This window comes from Pseudochaenichthys georgianus, unplaced genomic scaffold, assembly GCF_902827115.2.
Source record: "Pseudochaenichthys georgianus unplaced genomic scaffold, fPseGeo1.2 scaffold_891_arrow_ctg1, whole genome shotgun sequence".
In the NCBI taxonomy this organism is placed as follows: Eukaryota; Metazoa; Chordata; class Actinopteri; order Perciformes; family Channichthyidae; genus Pseudochaenichthys; species Pseudochaenichthys georgianus.
The window spans coordinates 38,087-59,022 of record NW_027263425.1 but is presented as its reverse complement, the minus strand read 5'-3'; the positions used below and the strand labels follow the sequence as shown (position 1 = coordinate 59,022).

The window sequence follows — 20,936 nt, the reverse complement described above, 5'->3', positions numbered from 1 at the left end:
GTGGGCGGAGCCGTACTTTTTGCCCGGAAGTGACGGATATGTTATTCTCATGCAACAGACCAACACCTATTCTTTTCTTATTTATTCACGAATATATATGAACATAATTAATTTTGCATACAAACAATTTCGCATCAGGGATAGACATATAAAGTAATATAAAATTACATAAAGTTAATACATAAAAAAACCGAAGCGCTGTGTCACCGGAAACGCTGAACCGGAAATACTGTAAAACGGGCGGGAAGTTGAAAATCTTTGAGATTTCAAAACATTTTCATCACCGACTGAATTAACGTGTATTTAAATAAAGAAGCATTTTCTGCACGAGCGGAGTAAGTACGAGGGCTTTAATAATCTAACCGTGGTCAAAGGTTGAAGCTAACTAAGCTATCTGATGGGAATTCAGTAGCTTTAGCTCGGTAGTAGCTAGCTTTACAGGCTAGTATTAGCTCTGTTCAAGTTGTTTACGTTGTGTTTTCTGACAGGATGGTGGACAGAAGTCTTGTTCGGGACTTAAGACGTTGGGCGACAGAGGAGTTCAATCTGCCCCCGGACAGCCTGCCAAATAACAGCAACTTTAAAATGTGGGTATCATCTTTACTGTCTTAAATGTACACTAAGTAGCAACCTGCAAAGCAGTACAACAGCTCTGACATAAATTGTACTTGGTAATGTTCAGTTTGTGTTGACATTATGGGGAACGTGGGATTTATTTGTAGTTTTCAGTGTTGTACAGGATTACATTATACTGGGAGGTGTTTCTATTTTGATGTTCTCCATTATGTGTACGAATGAACGGGACACAATGATGGAAACACCTCTCATGACAATGCAACCAACTACAACAACACCACCATGACCATATTCTCACCTCTATGCAAAATAAACATGACCCTTATTGGCATTTTAGAAAGCAGAACATATCTGAATCAGAAATCAGAGTCAGAAACAGGTTTATTGCCAAGTAGGTTTACACATACGAGGAATTTGTCTTGGTGCATATAGGGCATACATAAACCCAGTCAAAGAGAATATGTATTGATGTTTCTCACAGTTGAAGCTAAATGTCGCATTGTTGAACAATTGTAAAGCTGATCATTTGTTCTCCAGGCTCTGCATCGGGACAGGGGAGTCAATATGGAAATATGTCATCCAACATGTTTTTCAACAGAGGTAAGGCTTCCAGTTCTGATGTTTCTGATGTTCCTCAATACATTTCCTAGTAATGTAGCCACGCGGATCATCCCAGAGCTCACTCAATCCTCCTTAGTCTTGTCAGAAACTGCTTAATTGCAATGGGTTAAGATTTCTGACGTTTTGTTTGTTTTCCCAGGAATGTCAGGATCATGCGTGGCAATCTGCAGTGGTATCCTTTCGTGTCCACATTTAATGATTTTAAAGCCACCTTACATTGGCTGTGGCAATTCATGCACACATGTGGGTAGCTGCTCTTCTAAATGTGAGTAAGAGATAACACAGACAGAATATAGTCGTGTGTGTGTGTGTGTGTGTGTGTGTGTGTGTGTGTGTGTGTGTGTGTGTGTGTGGTGTGTGTGTGGTGTGTGTGTGTGTGTGTGTGTGTGTGTGTGTGTGTGTGTGTGTGTGTGTGTGTGTGTGTGTGTGTGTGTGTGTGTGTGTGTGTGTGTGTGTGTTGCATGTATCCATGTATCCATTGATTTCCTTAACATAATGATCTTCAAGGTACAAAGTTATTCAAGACAAAGAGGTAAGCTCAAACTTGATTTTCTTTCTTGTTGCTATTTTCTATTTCATGTTATCCCAGCTTAAAGGTGGGGTAGGTAGTTCACTTCAGAAACACTTGATATATTCCATGGAATGCTCTTAACATCCCGATAGCAATTAATAAATGAAATGCTTTGACAATAAATCCATACAAATATCTCATCTGTGGAAGCCGTGGCGCTGTAAAAAGCACGACCAATCATCTGAGCCGGCTAAAGTAACTGGATGGCCTACCTGCCTGTCAGCCTTCCATCTGGGCACAGACTGATCTCGTGCCCTCATTGGTCATGTGCGCGTTCGTGTGTGTTGGGGGAGGGGCTCTGTGAGGAAGTCTGAAGGAAGTGGCAGATTTTTTCCGGCTGCGTACTTTCAAATTCTAGCGCACTCGAGCTGGTTTCTCCATTCGTACCTACCCCACCTTTAAGGTGATACTTGATTAATCTTGAGTGATTCATTTTACATTTCCAGTCATAAAGCCACAGATAAACTGACATGTGTGTTGATCTGCTCAGTTGAAGCAGACTGAGGGCCAGAGTGAAGCCGCTAAGCAGAAAGACCTCCAGAGGAAGATCGAGCAGCTGAAGTCCGAGATCAGTCACCTGGACTCTCAGATCAGCGGGACGGAGGAGCAGCTGGCGACACAAGGTGAGTTCCTCTCAGTGTCTGAGCGACCCGCGGTGCTCTCAAACAGAAAGCCTGCACTGGTGTTGTTCTGCTCTTCACCAACAGAGCAGTCCGTCAGCCGTACCTGGGCTCAGGTGGAGGACAGCCGGCGCAGAGAGATGCTGCTGCAGGCCTTCAGGCAGCGTTGCATTGTGGGCCGCCAGGAGCTTTCTGATGACACACAGAAGATCAGCGGGCACTGCCAGACTCTGGAACAAATGTCCAGGTAAGGCAGATCATTGAGAGTTGAAGTAACATAAATATGAAGTAGAGTGACTCTGACTTACATGAAGACCATGGCTTCTGATGCTGATGGTCCTTCCCTTAAGTCTGGCCGTCATTCCTCTAACTTTGATAAAGGACGTGTATTTCTTAGTGCATACAGACCCGAAGTCAGTGTTTCCGCCAGACCAGGGCTGAGAGGGCGTCCAAGAGCGGGGGGTGACGTGACTTGAATTTTGAATTTCGCCGTCCTTTATACGTCTCCCTGCCGACAGGGACACCCCTCCTTGCACGGTCCTTGGAAGACGCGGCGGTGTTTTGTTTTTTTCCGTCACAGGAACGCGCTTTGCTGGCAGCGAAAATAATCCCACCAGACTCCTTCGCCCCTCCAACAGAGGGATGTCCTCGTCCTTTTTCCTTTTCGTCATTTCAAGCGATAAAAACTCGATCTTCTCTCAAATTATTTATTTTTTTGGACGCCCTCGGCTCGCGTTCAGGGCGTTCCGAGCTGAATACGAGCGTCGCGTGACGGCAAGACGCCCCCCCGGCGGAAACGCAGCCAGAAGCTAATACCCGTTTCTTTGGGTCTTCCTGGTCGAGAACTCATTCTAATCTTGAAAATGTACACCCGTTAATTAGTGATGCCTAATGCTTGTATCCTCGCCGTTACTCGGATCCACTCCACACTAGTGTTGTCACGATACCAACATTTTGGTTTCGATACCGATACCAAGTCAAGAATTGCGATTCCGATTCTTTTTCGATACTTTTCTTAAAAAAAGGGAAACAGTTTTAAATGTAATTATTGTGCTTTATTTCACACCAGAACCAGAACACAAACTTATAAACAATGAGAACAATAAATAAAATATATGACTATAATTTGTATTAAATTAAGCATCATCTATAAACAACTTTTTTGTTTTTCGCTTCTGGCGTCTTTGTTGTCAACAAGCCGAGGCGCAGCGGCAGTTGCACTCCCACTTGCAGCCATGCTTCTCGCTTTCTCACATGCTCTGGCAGCTAGCGCGTGCACGAGAGAGGGGAGGCACTTGAGCGTGCACGAGAGGGGAGGGACTTAGAGCGTGCTTGAGAGGGGAGGGACTTAGAGCGTGCTTGAGAGGGGAGGGACTTAGAGCGTGCTTGAGAGGGGAGGGACTTAGAGCGTGCTTGAGAGGGGAGGGACTTAGAGCGAGCTTGAGAGGGGAGGGACTTAGAGCGTGCTTGAGAGGGGAGGGACTTAGAGCGTGCTTGAGAGGGGAGGGACTTAGAGCGTGCTTGAGAGGGGAGGGACTTAGAGCGTGCTTGAGAGGGGAGGCACGTAGAGCGTGCTTGAGAGGGGTGGGACTTCAGGCACGGCTGCAGTGCAGGGAGTGGAAGCAGAGCGCTGAACACACACGGCTCTTATTAAAACGGCGCTTTCTCACCGGAGTACTTTCCCCCGTCATTCTTAAAGTACCGATACTAATGAAACGGAGGAATCGTAACGTTTTTAACGGCAGGGTATCGCGGTACCTTTCAAGTATCGGTACACCGTTCAACACTACCACACACTGTAAACGGTTCTTCCTTGGAGCATGCGACACTCCTCCATCATGAACGTGAGTAAGAGTTGTGTTTTGCAGGAAAGCAGAGGTCGAGGTGCTGTTTGATAAAAAGCCCTCGAGCCGCAGTGATGGCGACCACCTGAACTCCAAAGCGGCAGCAGAGGCACAAGTCCTGGTAAGAGCTGCTTCAGTCTGCGTGAACAGGCCGACTCACACAACAGCTAAACATGGGTTGTGTGAGGAATGTTTAGTTACTATATACTGCACTCAGTTCACGTCCCTCGTTCGGTCTGAGTGTGAGTGTTTGGGGAATGTTTTTATTGTAGTGCAATATGTCATTTTACGTGGGAAACGGCAATGCATAACTTCTGGTTGTTTCTTTTTGCATCTTCTCCACTTCCACACAATAGATTGATGTTAACTTGACAGCTGTAAGATGGATGATGGATAGATATTTATCCATTCCAAGTTGGGAAATAGTTTTGGTCACAGCAGCATTACGACGGTCAATCTCCAAGAATTACACAATTACTTAAAAATAGAATAAAATACAAATAAAATAAAGATGAAACATTTTAAATATAAAAACTATTTATACATATTCTCAGTCAAAAATACATATAATCAGAGAGAGGAGTAAACACTATAAGATACACAGTATAATTAGAATACTCTGTAATATACCAATCTACTAAACATATAAATATAGTGTACGATATACATTTAACAATTGTGTTCAGTAGCTTGAAGTTAGAAGTAATAATAATAATAATTCCTTATAGCGCTTTTCCAATGACTCAAAGCGCTTTACATATACACACATTACACGTATATCATACATGCAATGGTCAGAAACTGTGGACAATACCCACAGGAGCAAGTTCAGGTGAAGTGTCTTGCCCAAGGACACACCGGCTTTACAGACGCAGCAGCGGCAGTAAAATATATCCTGTAAAAAAAAAAGCTGGAATCTAAATATCTTTGGACGTGTAACCTAAATATGACGAAAGTAGACCCATATCTTTCTGAGCCGATTAAAGGAGTCGTCATATTTAATTATTCTTTGACAGCATGAAGTGAGAGAGCTGTGCGAATGCAGAGTCCGCTTCTACCAGTCTCTGCAAGACGAGCTGAAGACAACGTCCAAACGGTAAGAGCTACCACGAGAGATACCGTATTGAACACACTACGCTTGACAACCTTTTTATTCTCTTGAATGAATTCTGTCCGTGTCTCCGGGCAGTACGAGCAGAGAGCAGAGGACCGCCGTGTTCCAGTACTGGCTGAGTGCTGTGGAGGTTTCTATATTTTGAGCACATTTCTCTACATGTTTTGCCCTCTCGTTTACTGTGAAGAGAGGGACACGGTGACTCGTCCTAAAACCAGGAAGTACACTCCTTCCGGTTCCCTCGTCTCAGAGCCAATGGGATCTCTCCGTAGGGTTTAGGAAACTATCTGAACTAAGGTCTGAGGTTGAGACGCATCGAAGAGACGGATCACGTTTTGTTCCACGACATTAAACCATCAGCAGTGATTTCTGAAGAGTGGACGTGTCTGAGAAACGATGGTTGTTACCAAGCGGCTGAACAGGACTACAGAAGTCGTGGAGGCCGTCGTACGCCGAACACGTGAACACTCCTCTAAGCTAGTTTCTGTTCTGCTTGAAAGCCAGTCCCTGCCTCCTGCAAAGTGTTCCAACAGACGCTTCAACTCGTTCCATCGAGAATCTGTGTTTGAATCTGGATCTGAAGTCGGCGTGGCGTTGAAGCAGCGACCCGGCTGTAGCTCCTCGATAGCATCACGTTAGCATTTAGCTTCTGGCGACTAGATTTATGATTAGAAAATTATAAAAGTAGGATAGACGTGTGGAGATTATCCGACTTGATCCGTCTCTTGCAGTACTACCAGACGAGTATTCCTGCCGCTCAGAGGACCAGACTGGTGAGGCGCTTTGTCCTCGTGTTGAAGCGTCTGTTTGAACACTCTGCAGGAGGCAGGGACTTGCTTTCAAGCAGAACAGAAACTAGCTCAGAGGAGTGTTCACGTGTTCGGCGTAATGACGTACGACGGCCTCGACAACTTCTGTAGTCCTATTCAGCCACAGACCTTAGTTCAGATAGTTTCCTAAACCCTACGGAGAGATCCCATTGGCTCTGAGAGAGGGAACAGGAAGTGGTAAAATGCTAACTGTCTTCCGGGTTTTAGGACGAGAGACACTCTCACACTTTGAATAATAATGTTTCTCGTCATGTGATCAGAGCCTGCTGGGCGGCTACCCTCCGAGCCACATCCTCTCAGCTTTGCAGTGTTTGGCCTCCAGAGAGCAGCAGCACCTGGAGGAGAAGCTCTCGGCTCTGAACGTGATGCGGGACGTGACCGATCTAAAGTAAACTCTTTGTTGATGTTCTCTCCGGCTTTGAAACTAAGAGACGCTTTCGGTGTTAAGTTTACACCTTTTATATTCATCACAGGTTCCGCTATGAAAGCAATCGCCTTCTGGACATGTCGGCAGAAGAGGGCGATCTGCCGTCTGTTAAGAGTCTCTTGGAGGTATTGAACACACACACACACACACACACACACACACACACACACACACACACACACACACACACACACCACACACACACACAGTCAATATACTGCTAATATTCATCTCCATGTCTCTTCTACATCAACATGTGTCCCCTCTTCTTCATGTCTCTTCTACATCAACATGTGTCCCCTCTTCTCCATGTCTCTTCTACATCAACATGTGTCCCCTCTTCTTCATGTCTCTTCTCCATCAACATGTGTCCCCTCTTCTCCATGTCTCTTCTACATCAACATGTGTCCCCTCTTCTTCATGTCTCTTCTACATCAACATGTGTCCCCTCTTCTTCGTGTCTCTTCTACATCAACATGTGTCCCCTCTTCTCCATGTCTCTTCTACATCAACATGTGTCCCCTCTTCTACATGTCTCTTCTACATCAACATGTGTCCCCTCTTCTTCGTGTCTCTTCTACATCAACATGTGTCCCCTCTTCTCCATGTCTCTTCTACATCAACACGTGTCCCCTCTTCTTCATGTCTCTTCTTCATCAACATGTGTCCCCTCTTCTCCATGTCTCTTCTACATCAACATGTGTCCCCTCTTCTTCATGTCTCTTCTACATCAACATGTGTCCCCTCTTCTTCATGTCTCTTCTCCATTACAGTTTAGGAACTGGGGCAGTTACCATAGTAACCAGATGTCTCTCAGAGGGGCGTGGGGAGGGGCTCCTTATTCTCATCTAAAGTAACAGACAGAGAATCAGCACTTTGGAAACAGGGCTGAAACAGAGGGGATTATGGGTAATGCTGCAATGATCTGTTTGGTGTTTCAGCCAATCAGAGACAGGCTCTGTATATATCTGAGACCTGTGATATGTTGATGCATAATACGGGACCTGTGATGTAAAGTGTTACCAAAATCTGATTTCAGGATGCTTGGGAGGAGGTGGAGCAGAGTTTGGTGCAGCTGGCTCTGACCCGCTCCAGAGTCCAGCTGATCCAGAACCAGCTGCAGGTTCGACGGAGGGAGGCGGAGCAGGAGGTGTCCGGCATCACTGAGGAGCTCCACAACGACACCTTGGCTCTGTAAGCGAACTCGCTGTGACACCAGGATGAATGATAGATGGGTAGACCTGTAGATGCCTGGCTAATTGGTCTTTGCTATAGAGAGGCGAAGTCCCGCCCGTCTACTTCCGCCCCAGGGGACCTTATTTCTGAAAAAGTATGTATTGAAGTCGATGGAGAGAAAGATTATCTCTCGATCCCGTTTGAATTGTGCCACGAGTTACACACATGATGTTTCTCAATCTTAACAAATAATTTCCGAGTAAAAAAAGTCACAGTTTGTCGTAAAACTGTTGAAATAAAAGACTATGAAAAATACGCAACTAGAAAGACTACAACTCCCAGAGTCCCGGTCCCGCATGCTGGCTCTCAGGAACCGACTCACTCCCCTTGTGTGTGCACAGCTCTCAACGCGCCCAGACTCGGAGTGATTTCCACCTCTTTTAATACTTTCCGCCTCGTTCTGAGAGAAAGAAGTGAAATGTTTCAACGTGACGCCGTCTGGGTGTGTGGTGCATGATGGGAGATGTAGTTCATTGAGCAGTTTCACACAAAGTGTTACTTCACAGTTCTATTTTTTTGACTTGCAAAATGATCTTTTAAATTGACAAACATCATGTGTGTAACTCGTGGCAGAATTCAAACGGGATCGAAAGATAACGTTTCTCTCTCCATCGACTTCAATACATACTTTTTCTGAAATAAGGTCCATGGAGGAAAGGGAGGGACTTCGCCTCTCTGTGGTCAGAAATATGTTGTAGTTGCAGCTCATCATTGTCAAGCATTTCCACTGCTTCAATGTTTTTCATTTTTCTCAATAAGTCTGTTTTTTGGGGGGATTTTTTGTTGCTTTGTCAAAGTCAACTGTATTATCAATGTATCTGTATTCGTGGTGCAAACAGGGGGACCGTAATGACGTTTCTCACTGTCCCAAAGAATAATAATAATTACTGACCAAAACACACCTCTTCAGACTGGCTTTTCATCTGTGAATTATGCTGTATTGCTGTTCTAATAACTTTTAAATTCTATTTTATCATGTTTTATCACCACTGTAAAGCGTCTTTGAGCACCTGAAAAAGCGCTTTGAAATGCAATGTATTATTATTATTATTATTTAAAAAAAAGGCACTACAATAAATATATAGAAACTACAGTCTTCACACAAATTTGACATGACACGGTTTTAAGTCTAGTCTGGAAGTCAAAGTCAACTTTCAGTTTGTGTGTACAGACAGAGAGATCGAAATACCGTTTCCCACAATCCCAAATAGAAAAACAAATATATATAAAAATATGTATGTATATCAACAGAAACATTAAGACATAAATAAAAGCACAACAATCAATATAAACAAAATAACAGTCACTTCAATATCTTTGGTGCCAGACTGTCCGTAGCAGCGTGAAAAGTGTCTGGTGCTGGATGTGAGCGTCTGAGGTAGACTAGAATGGATGAATATACGACAGCCTTTCTTACATTTGCAATCCATTTGAATAGCTTACAGGGAAGTTAGTGACTGAGGTGATCTTCCGTTCTTTCCTCCATGCGGGCAGGTCGGCTCTGGAGGTGGAGCTGCAGGTTGTGATGCGGGCTGCAGCGCGGGATCACATCAGAGAGCGCTGCATCCAGCTGGACCAGCAGGCCAGGAGCCGGCAGGAGGCGCTCAGGAGTCTGCACAGCCAGTGGCAGAGCATCCTGGACTTCAGACAGCTCGTGGTGAGAGCAAAGCGTCAATACGACAGATCTTATCGAAATAAAGACGGGAACATCTGAAGGCAAGCGTCATGTTTTAGAGGATTAGATCACTGACTGAGAGCGATCCATCGCGACTTTACGTTATTCACTTTGTCTGAAAAACAGCTGCTAATTCGGTCTTGTTGCGCCCCGGTCGAGGGGAACCTAGGCGCAGCACAAAATTGCACTCTTCCTACTCCCAAGAAATGGCCAATGACACAGGAAATCAGCTTTTTGAGATTTAATAAACTAAATAAAGCGGTTGGACAACCCCATGGATATATAATAAGAACTGGATAGGGCGTGGGAGGCGGGCCGCGTTCCTTCCTATGAGAGCTGCTCATTGGCGCATGAAGACAAAATGGCCCAACTTTTGAGAGAGTGAAACGTCACAAAAATACCGTACTTTTCGGACTATAAGGCCGCGACTTTTCCCCCCATTTTTTTTGTACAGCTGACGGCCACTAGGGAACCTCCTAAATCTATGGGTTTTACAGGTAAAATTAACCACCTTTAACTCTATGGGCTCTAGGACCGGTCCGCGCCCGCCACCTTTAAGCGGCGGGCTCCAGCAGGAAAAGCTGGAGGCCGGAAAAGAGTGAGACAGGTCGCGCGCCAAAGTAAAAGTGGAACCGAGAGACAGAACGAGAGCAAGACAGACGGACAATTTAGCTGCTGCGGCTCATATGCAGGTGCGCTTTGTAGTCCGAAAAGTACGGTATTCATATCATCCGTTCTTATTGTGCGTCCATGGGTAAAGGTAAAACTCATGTAGTACTGAACACGTCACATGAACGTGCCGGGCGGCGCGGTCCCGTGGGTTGGATGCGCGTTCATAATGCCGAGGGAAATAACTCAGAATAACGTTATTAGCACATTTTACAACTTGAGGACCGAATGTTTTTAATAAGGGCTATACAAGTGTTCATACTCGGTATTTAGTTTAAAAACAATTATCCAACGATTTACAGACGTCTCTTTCCCGATGTTAGTCAATGGGGAAAAGTGTTTCCGGGCCCAGCGACTGATACGGAAGTGTAGTACCGCCGTTTGGCCACAATGAATATTTCCCTCAGAGTCCGGCGCACCTCCTGGGGGCTTGGACGACCCCAACATAACAAACTAAAAACATCTTTACAGAATTTCCTTAAACTTGCCTAACAAAACAAATAAAACAAAATACAAGCTTCTTACCAGAAAAACAGGAGAAAAATGGGTTCAAACACAAAGGGTTTCTCACTCAAAGCACGTCTATTGAACAGACTGCATTATTTACAAAGTAAAGGTGAACAACAGGTTTCTCCTGTCTCCTCAGGTGGACCAATCAGCATGTTGAATGCAGCCAATCACCCAGGGTCAGAACAGTCTCTTGAAGAAACATGCAGATATAATTCTTTCACACACACATACGGGTATTGGGCCGAGTGCGACACCGTACTTCCGGTATCCGCCATTTCACGCGAGGTGCAAGCAGAATATCCTAGTCTATTGCCTTAATCAATATCTAGTCAACTCTAAAATACCACATATATGCAATGGCATGATAATATTATTGTGACAGGTGGGGTGTTCACCTGGTGTTTCCAGAAGATAGGCGTAGATGCAGTCAAAATCGACAAAGGCCACTGTCGAGGGTCGTGTTTCCATCTGCAGGCAGTCTGTAAGGGCGATCCGACAACCCACACAGCTCTAGTTCACGCTGGTAGCGACCTCGAGCACACCCCTCCAGTCCAGAGATGTAATCTGAAGACATGCGGCGATTTCTTCGGTCATTCATTCAGAAAAAAAAAAACTAGTGCGCTCTGCCTGGCTACGTTAGCTAGCTGTTTATATTTGCACCTCCAGGAAAATGGCGTATTTATATATATATATATATATATATATATATATATATATATATATATATATATATGGCGCGAGTTGCATTGTGGGTAGCTCGTGACGTCACTGTGTGTGAAAGAATCGTTTCAAATAAGCCAGACCATTCTTAAGAGTGTCTTTATGGGAGATGCTGAAAGTTTGGCGGGCTCCGTTAGAAATTAAAATCAATGTTTTATGGCATAATGTACCTTAAACATACCGTCAGTTTAAATGCTATTTTATTCTGGAAAAAAACGGAAGTTCTCAATACCAAGCTTTTATTCTGAAAATCCTTCATGACGACATCCGGGACTACCGCCCATTAGTATCGTTAAAGTGGCTATTGACGCCGTTAACACGTATTACATATAAAGTTATGAAAGAGATGAGGAGGAGAAAAGGCATGTGGAAGTAAGCAAAGAATGTAAAATGTCGAAATCCTCGGTTTAACGCGATATCGGACACAGGAGAACGAACGTCTCTACAGCTCCCAGAGAGGAGGGGCGAACAGCCAGCAAGCGGGAAGGACGAAGGCTTGTGAGCTCTTTTCTTCACGGCCTCGACTGCGAGAGGAAGCTGCAGCCTTTCTCTCCTCTCTGAATCTCCTGCTTGTAACACACCCGCGCCTTTTTATTAATTAAAGTACCGTTTAACCTTCTCAGAGACTCCATTTCATCTCCTTTGAAGCTTCTCTCCTGGACACGAGAATAACGAACACAGCATAACAAGCTCTGAGTTTCTGCTGACATTACATATATTTTATTTTGTAAAATGTCATTGTTCAGATTGGCCGGTTTAGGCACAATGGCTGCTGCCTTTTTTTTTTTTTATAAAGTCCACTGTCACTGCAGGAGGAACACACCTTCCATCTGCACCACATGTCATGAGGTGAACATGTACTGCACCGTCAGTAAGTGGGGTATAGCGGCAGTAATATTCCAAACGAAGTGTCTGAACGAAGTCTTTCCAACAGTATGCGTTTTTTTCCAAAGCAAGCATTCAATAGTCCATCTCTAGATGCGTGCGGTTGTGACGAAGGTGGCTTCGTCCCTATGGACTGACGGCTTCGGGCCGGGTGATAGGGCCCTTTATTAGCGTGATTGCACAGAATATGTTGTCTGTGGCTGATGACGGTGTGCACCTGGTGTCCTGTGGTGTCTCCTCCCCCCTCACCTGGTGTCCTGTGTCGTCTCCTCCCCCATCACCTGGTGTCCTGTGTCGTCTCCTCCCCCATCACCTGGTGTCCTGTGTTGTCTCCTCCCCCCTCACCTGGTGTCCTGTGTTGTCTCCTCCCTCCTCACCTGTGTCTCGTTGTGCTGATTGGAGTGTGTGTATGTAGGCTCTGTTGCCCTGTCTGTTGAGAGGGCTGTGTTGTGTGTGTGTGTGTGTGTGTGTGTGTGTGTGTGTGTGTGTGTGTGTGTGTGTGTGTGTGTGTGTGTGTGTGTGTGTGTGTGTGTGTGTGTGTGTGTGTGTGTGTGTGTGTGTGGTGTGTGTGTGTGTGTGTGTGTGTGTGGTGTGTGCTGTGTGTGTGGTGTGTGTGTGTGTGTGTGTGTGTGTGTGTGTGTGTGTGTGTGTGTGTGTGTGTGTGTGTGTGTGTGATCCTTGTGGCTGCAGGATGTGTGCAAGGAGAACCGCAGGATTGAGGAGGTGAACGTTGTGCCCATGATTTTAATAAATGCCACGTCGGGTTAGGGGTGGGCGATATGACGATATATATCGTCGTGACGATATTAGGTCTCCACGATATGCTTTTTCAGAGATATCGTCCTATCGTGATAAAAAAAATTGGAAAAAAAAAATAGCGGGGGGGGGAAGAGGCTCTCTGTGCGCGGCGCAGGGGGCTATGACAGCGGACGGAGAGCCTCTTCCCCTCCCGCTCCCCCAGCCTCACCTACTGATTTTAATTTCACCATATATCAAGCCCGATCGATTTCACAATGTCAGCGCACCTCTGCTTTCGTTCAGTCCGAGTTGTTTGACACGCTCCCAAAGTCCCCGCCCCCTTTCTTTTCAGCGAGCGACCATAGGGCAGGCATTTCATAAAGGGGCTCCTGATGGAAAGACTAGCAAACGGTGGAAAGACATAACTGACGCTGTGGCGTTTTATGTTTTTCCCTTCAGTTATGCTAAAGTCTTTTATTACACTTCAAGTCTAAAGTTTACATTTTAATTGTTTGGCACTGACTTTTCCTCATTGATGTTTTATGTTTTACTTAGTTATGTTTTACCCTCCTTTTCATGTTTATTGATGTTCACTGCTCACTTGTTCATTCAGGGATTCATTTCAGAAATAAAACCAGCTTGAAATGCTATGTTGGTCTGTTACTCCTTTTTGCTTTAGTTTCTGTCACCTTGTCGGTGCTCGTTCTGTTAAGTAACTTGAAAAATAACCATAATAACCGACATGAAAAAATATCCTGATATATATCGTCTATCGTGATACTGCCTGAAAATATCGTGATAACATATTTTTCAATATCGCCCACCCCTACGTCGGGTTATATTTGTGGACGTTCTGCCTCTGCCTCCTCGCTTGGTCTGGGCCGCTCGACGGTCAGCTTCACAGCGGTCAACACACATGGTCCTTCTCCAGCTCACTCCCCCTCCATCCATCACAAAGTGCGCAGGTAAAAGCAACCGGATACAACCGCAGACGTCACCACACAAATCCAATGGCACGCCACCACCTATCGTGACTCAAAAACATGTACCGTAGCACACAGAGAAAGACTTCATATGTGGCTCCGACGTGGGGGGGGTAACAGATGATGACGGATAGTAATAACGTAGTCCGTCACCGCCAGGCTTGAGAGCATGTTTCTTGATTTGCCCAAACCTTAATGAACTTTGGTTTCTCCAAACATATATCATGAAACTTGTTGTTGTTGTTGTGTCTGCAGGTTCTCAGACAGGAAGACATCAGAGGTCTGATTAAAGGAAACTCCACGGCCAAGACGGAGCTGATCCGTCTGCATAGAGAGGTGAGGATGCTCTCAAGTCTTTCTCCTGCTCGGTCTCAGGAGGCTGCGGGGAAAGCGTTTCTGATTCTGGTGAAGAGATTATTTATAAGAGCTGCTTCGTTTTGTGGTGAAAGAAACGCTTCGGCTTCTTTAGGCTAAAAGTCAGGAACGTTTATTTATGAAGCGCTTTTCACTAGGGCTGCTCGATTGTGGCAAAAATCATAATCACGATTATTTTGGTCAATAATTGATATCACGATTATTAAAAACGATTATTCATTGACTTTGAAAACATCCATTCCAAGTGAACTTTAAGTATAATTCAACGAAATAAAAATACTCATCATCATCAGGAGGGAGAGTGAGTCTCCTTCCCTCTCCTCAACTCTGGCCTCCTCTAATATGTCTCCTCTGTCCTCATTTCCTCTTTTGGTCGTTTTCTCCCTTTTCTACTCTCCTTTCTCTTCTCCCTTTGTTCCCTGTTCCCTTGTCTCCTCTCCTCTGTCTTTCTTCCTTTCAACTTCTCTACCCTTACCTTGTCTCCTGTCCCTTCGTCTCTTTTCCTTACCCCTCTTTTGCACCTTTTTTAAATAAAAATAATAATCGTTTTATTTCGATTACGTTGTTTTCGTAATCGTTGCAAGCCAAAATCGTAATTGAGATTAGAATTTGATTAGTTGCACAGCCCTACTTTTCACAGACAAAGTCACAAAGTGCTTGATAAAACAATAAAACATCAATCAATCAATCAATCAATCAATCAATCAATCAATGTTTATTTATAGCCCAATATCAGAAATGTTACGTTTGTCTCAGTGGTCTTTACAGTTTATACAGAATATCAGTATGACAATACGACACCCTCTGTCCTCAGACCCTCTGTCCTTAGACCCTCTGTCCTTAGACCCTCTGTCCTCAGACCCTCTGTCCTCAGACCCTCTGTCCTCAGACCCTCTGTCCTTAGACCCTCACATCGTACAAGGAAACACTTCCAGAGAAAACCCAGTTTAAGGGAACATGGGAGAAACCTCAGGGAGAGCAACAGAGGAGGGATCCCTCTCCCAGGACGGACAGACGTGCAATAGATGCCGTGTGTAAATTGAAAAGATAATACATTTGCAACATAGGTAGTCCAGATGTTTGGAAATGCATGTGTGTATAATAGGAAGATGAATCCACGAGGATATCCATCAGGACCGATGATCCAGGACCACAGCCACGACTCAAGATCCAGGGCTCGCGATCCAGGACACAGGACCGCAGGATCCTCCATGAGTCCGGATCTCGGCGTATATAGACGCCAAAAAGAAAGACATGTGGGGAAGCTGGGTTTATGGGAACATGAGAGGACACAGGTAGAGACAGAGAGAAGGAAGAAGTGAGATGTCCCCCGACTAACTAAGCCTATATCAGCAAAACTAGGGGCTGGATCTAATCAGCCCTAACTATAAGCTTTATCAAAAAGGAAGGTCTTCAGCGCACTCTTAAAAACGGATAGGGTGTCTGCCGCCCGAACACAAACATCATAGGGATCGTACAATGATAAATGACCACACAAGCCACGTGTTAAGAAGTCATAAAAGCACCGAAACACAATGAAACACAATCAAAAATAAAACAAATATAACACGATAAAAACACAATGCAACAAAATAAAAATGTCGTATAAAATCAAGCTTACCCAAACGCCGGCCCAAACAGGAATGTCTTTAAATTAGCTTGACCGTAAAACACCTCACAGAAAAAGCTCGTCGTTGAACATCTCTTGGTCGTTTCTCTCCCTCTGTTTTGATTCAGCTGCAGCAGTTTGTCCTCGCTACGCTGGTGCCTCAGTTTGAAGTCGTCTCCTCTGCAGCCAGCAGTCAGAGGAACAGCATTTCAAAGGAGGCGCGACAACTGGGAACCATTTCCCTCCCTGCTCTGGACCGGAGGACGACTGAAGGGTGAGCAGCCGGGACCGACTGTCGGAACACGCGGCCTGACACCTGAAGGGGTTAACCGTACTTTCCCACATGTTTCAGGGGACAGAGGATCGCTGCGTCGTGGCTGTCCCTCCATCGCCTGCAGGCCCCGACCTTCAGCAGCCTGGGCCGGACTCTGGAGTTCCCGCTGTACAGGGTGGGTCCGGCAGAGAGGGTTCAAGTACACGCATGCTACAAGTACACACATGCTTTACTCAAGTACAAGTACACACATCCTGTACTCAAGTACAAGTACACACATGCTTTACTCAAGTAGGCCCCGACCTTCAGCAGCCTGGGCCGGACTCTGGAGTTCCCGCTGTACAGGGTGGGTCCGGCGGAGAGGGTTCAAGTACACGCATGCTACAATACACACATGCTTTACTCAAGTACAAGTACACACATAATTTACTCAAGTACAAGTACACACATCCTTTACTCAAGTACAAGTACACACATGCTTTACTCAAGTACAAGTACACACATGCTTTACTCAAGTACAAGTACACACATCCTTTACTCAAGTACAAGTACACACATCCTTTACTCAGGTAGAAGTACACACATCCTTTACTCAAGTACAAGTACACACATGCTTTACTCAAGTACAAGTACACACATGCTTTACTCAAGTACAAGTACACACATCCTTTACTCAAGTACAAGTACACACATCCTTTACTCAAGTACAAGTACACACATCCTTTACTCAAGTACAAGTACACACATCCTTTACTCAGGTAGAAGTACACACATGCTTTACTCAAGCAGGCCCCGACCTTCAGCAGCCTGGGCCGGACTCTGGAGTTCCCGCTGTACAGGGTGGGTTCGGCAGAGAGGGTTCAAGTACACACATGCTACAATACACACATGCTTTACTCAAGTACAAGTACACACATCCTTTACTCAAGTACAAGTACACACATCCTTTACTCAAGTAGAAGTACACACATCCTTTACTCAAGTACAAGTACACACATCCTTTACTCAAGTACAAGTACACACATCCTTTACTCAAGTACAAGTACACACATCCTTTATTCAAGTAGAAGTACACACAACCTTTACTCAAGTAGAAGTACACACGTCCTTTACTCAGGTAGAAGTACAGATACTCGTGTTTAAAGATACTCTGGTGAAAGTAGAAGTACTGACTAAACTTCTTCACTCAAGTCAAAGTAAAGAGGCTTTGAAGTGTACTTCAGTAAAAAGTCCCCATAGCTAGCAGCTGCTTTAAAGAGTACCTGACCTCCCTTTATATTAATAGAACAATAATGTCGTTGTTAGCTAATGAATGTTTCCATGGTGACCAACGGCAACATGACACACTTTTGGCAGCAACCATTATTTTCTAGTAATTCTTTTTTAATTAAAGTCATTTCTCTTTTTTCAAGTGGTTCAAAATCTAATCTAATAAATGAGTAATTATCTTTAACCCTTCGATGCCCGAGTGACCGGACCCTACACTCTTCCATAAGTGGCTCAAAACGGACCCGTATTTGAATAATGTGTGTAAACTTTTTATGCAATTTTTGTCATTTTGGTTTAGAAAAATCACTTGTATAATATTTAGTATTATATTTTTGTTCACACTAGAAATATTTTATTTTTCACTTATTATAATTTTAGACGTTTTTTTACATTTTGAAAAAAACGTTTTGAACATATCGATGCAAAGATCTCCGCTATTCTGAGACCCTCACAGTATTCCAGTCCCTTTTCAAAACTCATCTCTTCTCCTCTTGCCTACTCGTAGCCCCCCCCATCCATCCATGCCGGTTGATCAAGTTTGATAGTCCGATACCCCCCACCCCAACCTTCCCTTATATTGTAAAGCGATGTTGAGTCCTTGAAAAGCCATATACAAATATAATGTATTATTATTATTATTATTATTATTATTATTATACTGACAGGTATCAGATCTTGCTGTGTAAAATAATCTTCCTGAGAGGTGTCACTTGTGATGTCGTCTGTGTGTCCCACAGTGAATGTATTCCTGACGGCAACAGGTAATAAGAATCAAAGGTTCCCATAGGAAATGCATGCAGGTCATTTTTGACCCACTTGGGGTAGAAATACAAAAACTACAATTTCTTAAAATGCAAATCAAAGCTTTGAACGGCATGATATCCAAAACATGTTTTTTGAGGAATAGCTGGAATATGAAATGATAACAAAATGTAATTACAAAGATACTTCAAGAACTCCACCTCTCCGGGTCCAAAGACCCTCTTATGCAGCTCAGGGCAAGCATTTAATACATTCGACATAATGTGGAGAAAAGACCGTAACACTGACCACTGATGATTGATATTAACATTTATTGCATTCCAATAAAAGTGTTGGTCTCAGCTTCTCGAACACCCACCCTTAAACGCTACATGAGTGGTTCTGAAAAGCGAGTTGACCTTTATCGGCTGCTGCGAATGAGTTTCTATATTACATTTGCTGGCCTCGTGAACGCTCGGTTCTTTCTCTGACTGAATCGTCTCCTTCTTAAACCTCAGGCTCCAGAAGAGCTGTGTTCCCAGGCTCGCGCCCAGCAGCTGGAGTTGCGTTTTCTCCGTCAGTTGCTGCAGCTGCACTCTGCTACTCTGCAGGACACTCAGAAGGAGGCGGCGCTGCTGCATGCACCGGATCAAAAAGGTAACCAGGAGAAGTTTTATCATGATTAAAATACACACAAGGAAGGGCTGTATCTCTCTGTTGTTAAATGGGGCAATATATATATATATATCGTTAATAAATGTGTAATATATACCTGGCTGCTAAATCCTCAGAACTGTTACAGGATGTGTATTTTGTAAATTGTGTAATTTAGTTATCTTTAATATGTTTTATGCATGCTACTTAGTTAACATTAAGCTGTTGTGGTTCCATCTAATCCAAAAGTTAATATATCCACCAGTAGCAATAAGCGTCAGTGTTTCCCACAGAATTAGATTCTATTCGTGGGAATGACTTCAAACATCTCAAACGACTGTTTCTCTACCCTGTGCCTCGTAGCGCTGCTGTCCAGAGTGACGGAGGAGGATCAGAAGCTTCTGGAGTGTCTGGTCCCGAGAGTCCGAGGCCTCACGCAGCGAAGCGCCCAGGGCCTTTCTTACGGGGTCCAAGTGAAGACTGCCATCTCCTACTGGTAAGGCTCATTTCCAGTTTGTGCATTTTTACAGTGTGTAATTTCATAAAAATGGAAGTTAGCGTTCAGTTAGTGCTAAAAACAGTGTATGGAGATAACTGTTTAACTTCATTGTTTATTCATTTTAAACTTTTAAAACCTTTACTTGCATGTCTGTCAATGAACACCTCAAAGTCAACTTTATTGTCAATCTTTCAGTTTGTGTGTACAGACGGAGAGATCGAAATACCGTTTCCCACAATCCCAAATACAGAAATACAAATATATATAAAAATTAATTGATAAATCAATTTAGAGAAAATGAAGGCTATTAAACGGCATTTCCCAAGGTATTACTTTTTGTAGCTTGTTTCCAATAAGTATCTAAATGGTCCAGAGAGGTTGTGTTCTGCAGTCTGCCTGAATGTAGTCATGGCGTAGGCGTGTCGTGAGATTCTGTGGAGTTTATTGATGGCATCCCGTTGGGTTTGACGTCGTCTGAACAGGACATCGCACGCTCACTGCTTGATAGCGCGACGGTCCGTTTACGCCGGTTGCTAAGCAACATCGTTATGGGGAAATGCAAGTCTGCGTCCAAATGGTTGGAAGATAAGGAGGAAGGACAATCAATACTGTGTATAGTCAATGTGAGGTGAAGTGTGTCGCCAAGGTAACCGGTTAGAACTCAAAGTGGCGATGAGGTCTTAACATGTATGGGGAGGGTCTTAAATGTGACTTCAGGACTCCTGCATAGACCCTGGCGCATCAAGACATGAATAAAAGCACAACAATCAATATATACACACAACAACAGTCCCTTCAAAATCTTTGGGAACGCCTTCAGTCAGAAGTCTGGTAGCATGCATCTGTTTTGTGTTTTTACAAATGTAGGTGGGATCAGCCAGCCCAGCATGTCCTCCCTGAGGTCCAGAAAGGAGGGATGACTTTCCAGCAGTGGCTTCAGAGGTGGAGACTTGCTGCCAAAGCCTCTTAGCGGAGAACCCTCATAGTTTTAAAGTATAAATGAGATTTCTAACTGCACCTTTCTGTATCATAATGACCATGCACACGTCTGTGTTTATCATGCACATGGCTCTGTTGATGTTTTACCATGTAAAATAAGTCACTAATAAATCATTTTGAATCCAGTTATGTGCTCCTGTCTTCCTTGAAATGCATTTAAAGAAACAATAAAGTTGTTGAAAGCTGAATCTGTTCTGTATTTTGCTCTCATGCCCCCTGGATGATCTGCAGAAATCCATTATTAGCACGGTTTCAGTTTCTCACACAGTTCAGAATATCTTGTACTTGTGGTGGAACCGTGTAGAGGAATGCAGAGGTGAGAGAAGTACTCAGATCTTGTACTAAAAGTAAAAGTACTCTGATCTTGTACTTGAGTAAAAGTAGAAGTACTCAGATCTTGTACTAAAAGTAGAAGTACTCAGATCTTGTACTTGAGTAAAAGTAGAAGTACTCAGATCTTGTACTTGAGTAAAGTAGAAGTACTCAGATCTTGTACT

General features: G+C 44.1%; 1 protein-coding gene across 2 annotated transcripts; it reads left to right on the top strand.

The window, feature by feature from the left end:
• The first annotated feature begins 227 nt into the window (after positions 1 to 227).
• haus5 (HAUS augmin-like complex, subunit 5) lies at positions 228 to 20,564 on the top strand. Of its 2 annotated transcripts, none has more exons than XM_034080110.1 (20): positions 228 to 335; positions 489 to 587; positions 1,114 to 1,176; positions 1,337 to 1,369; positions 1,705 to 1,729; positions 2,259 to 2,391; positions 2,476 to 2,635; positions 4,257 to 4,353; positions 5,249 to 5,328; positions 5,431 to 5,476; positions 6,437 to 6,564; positions 6,650 to 6,728; positions 7,643 to 7,797; positions 9,334 to 9,496; positions 14,275 to 14,355; positions 16,132 to 16,277; positions 16,356 to 16,452; positions 18,806 to 18,944; positions 19,305 to 19,437; positions 20,308 to 20,564. In XM_034080110.1, the coding sequence occupies exons 2-20, from the start codon at positions 490 to 492 to the stop codon at positions 20,408 to 20,410; spliced, it is 1,959 nt and encodes a 652-aa protein (XP_033936001.1). In that variant the 5' UTR covers positions 228 to 335; position 489; the 3' UTR covers positions 20,411 to 20,564. The 2 variants fall into 2 exon arrangements, with proteins under 2 accessions (XP_033936001.1, XP_033936000.1); XM_034080109.1 differs by having other exon boundaries at positions 5,422 to 5,476.
• Positions 20,565 to 20,936: the final 372 nt, after the last annotated feature.

Coding starts and splice junctions, on each gene's coding strand:
- haus5 (XM_034080109.1), top strand. CDS start 490: ATGGTGGACAGAAGTCTTGTTCGGGACTTAAGACGTTGGGCGACAGAG. Junction 7,798..9,333: donor CACAACGACACCTTGGCTCT/GTAAGCGAACTC, acceptor CCATGCGGGCAG/GTCGGCTCTGGAGGTGGAGC. Junction 14,356..16,131: donor TGATCCGTCTGCATAGAGAG/GTGAGGATGCTC, acceptor GTTTTGATTCAG/CTGCAGCAGTTTGTCCTCGC.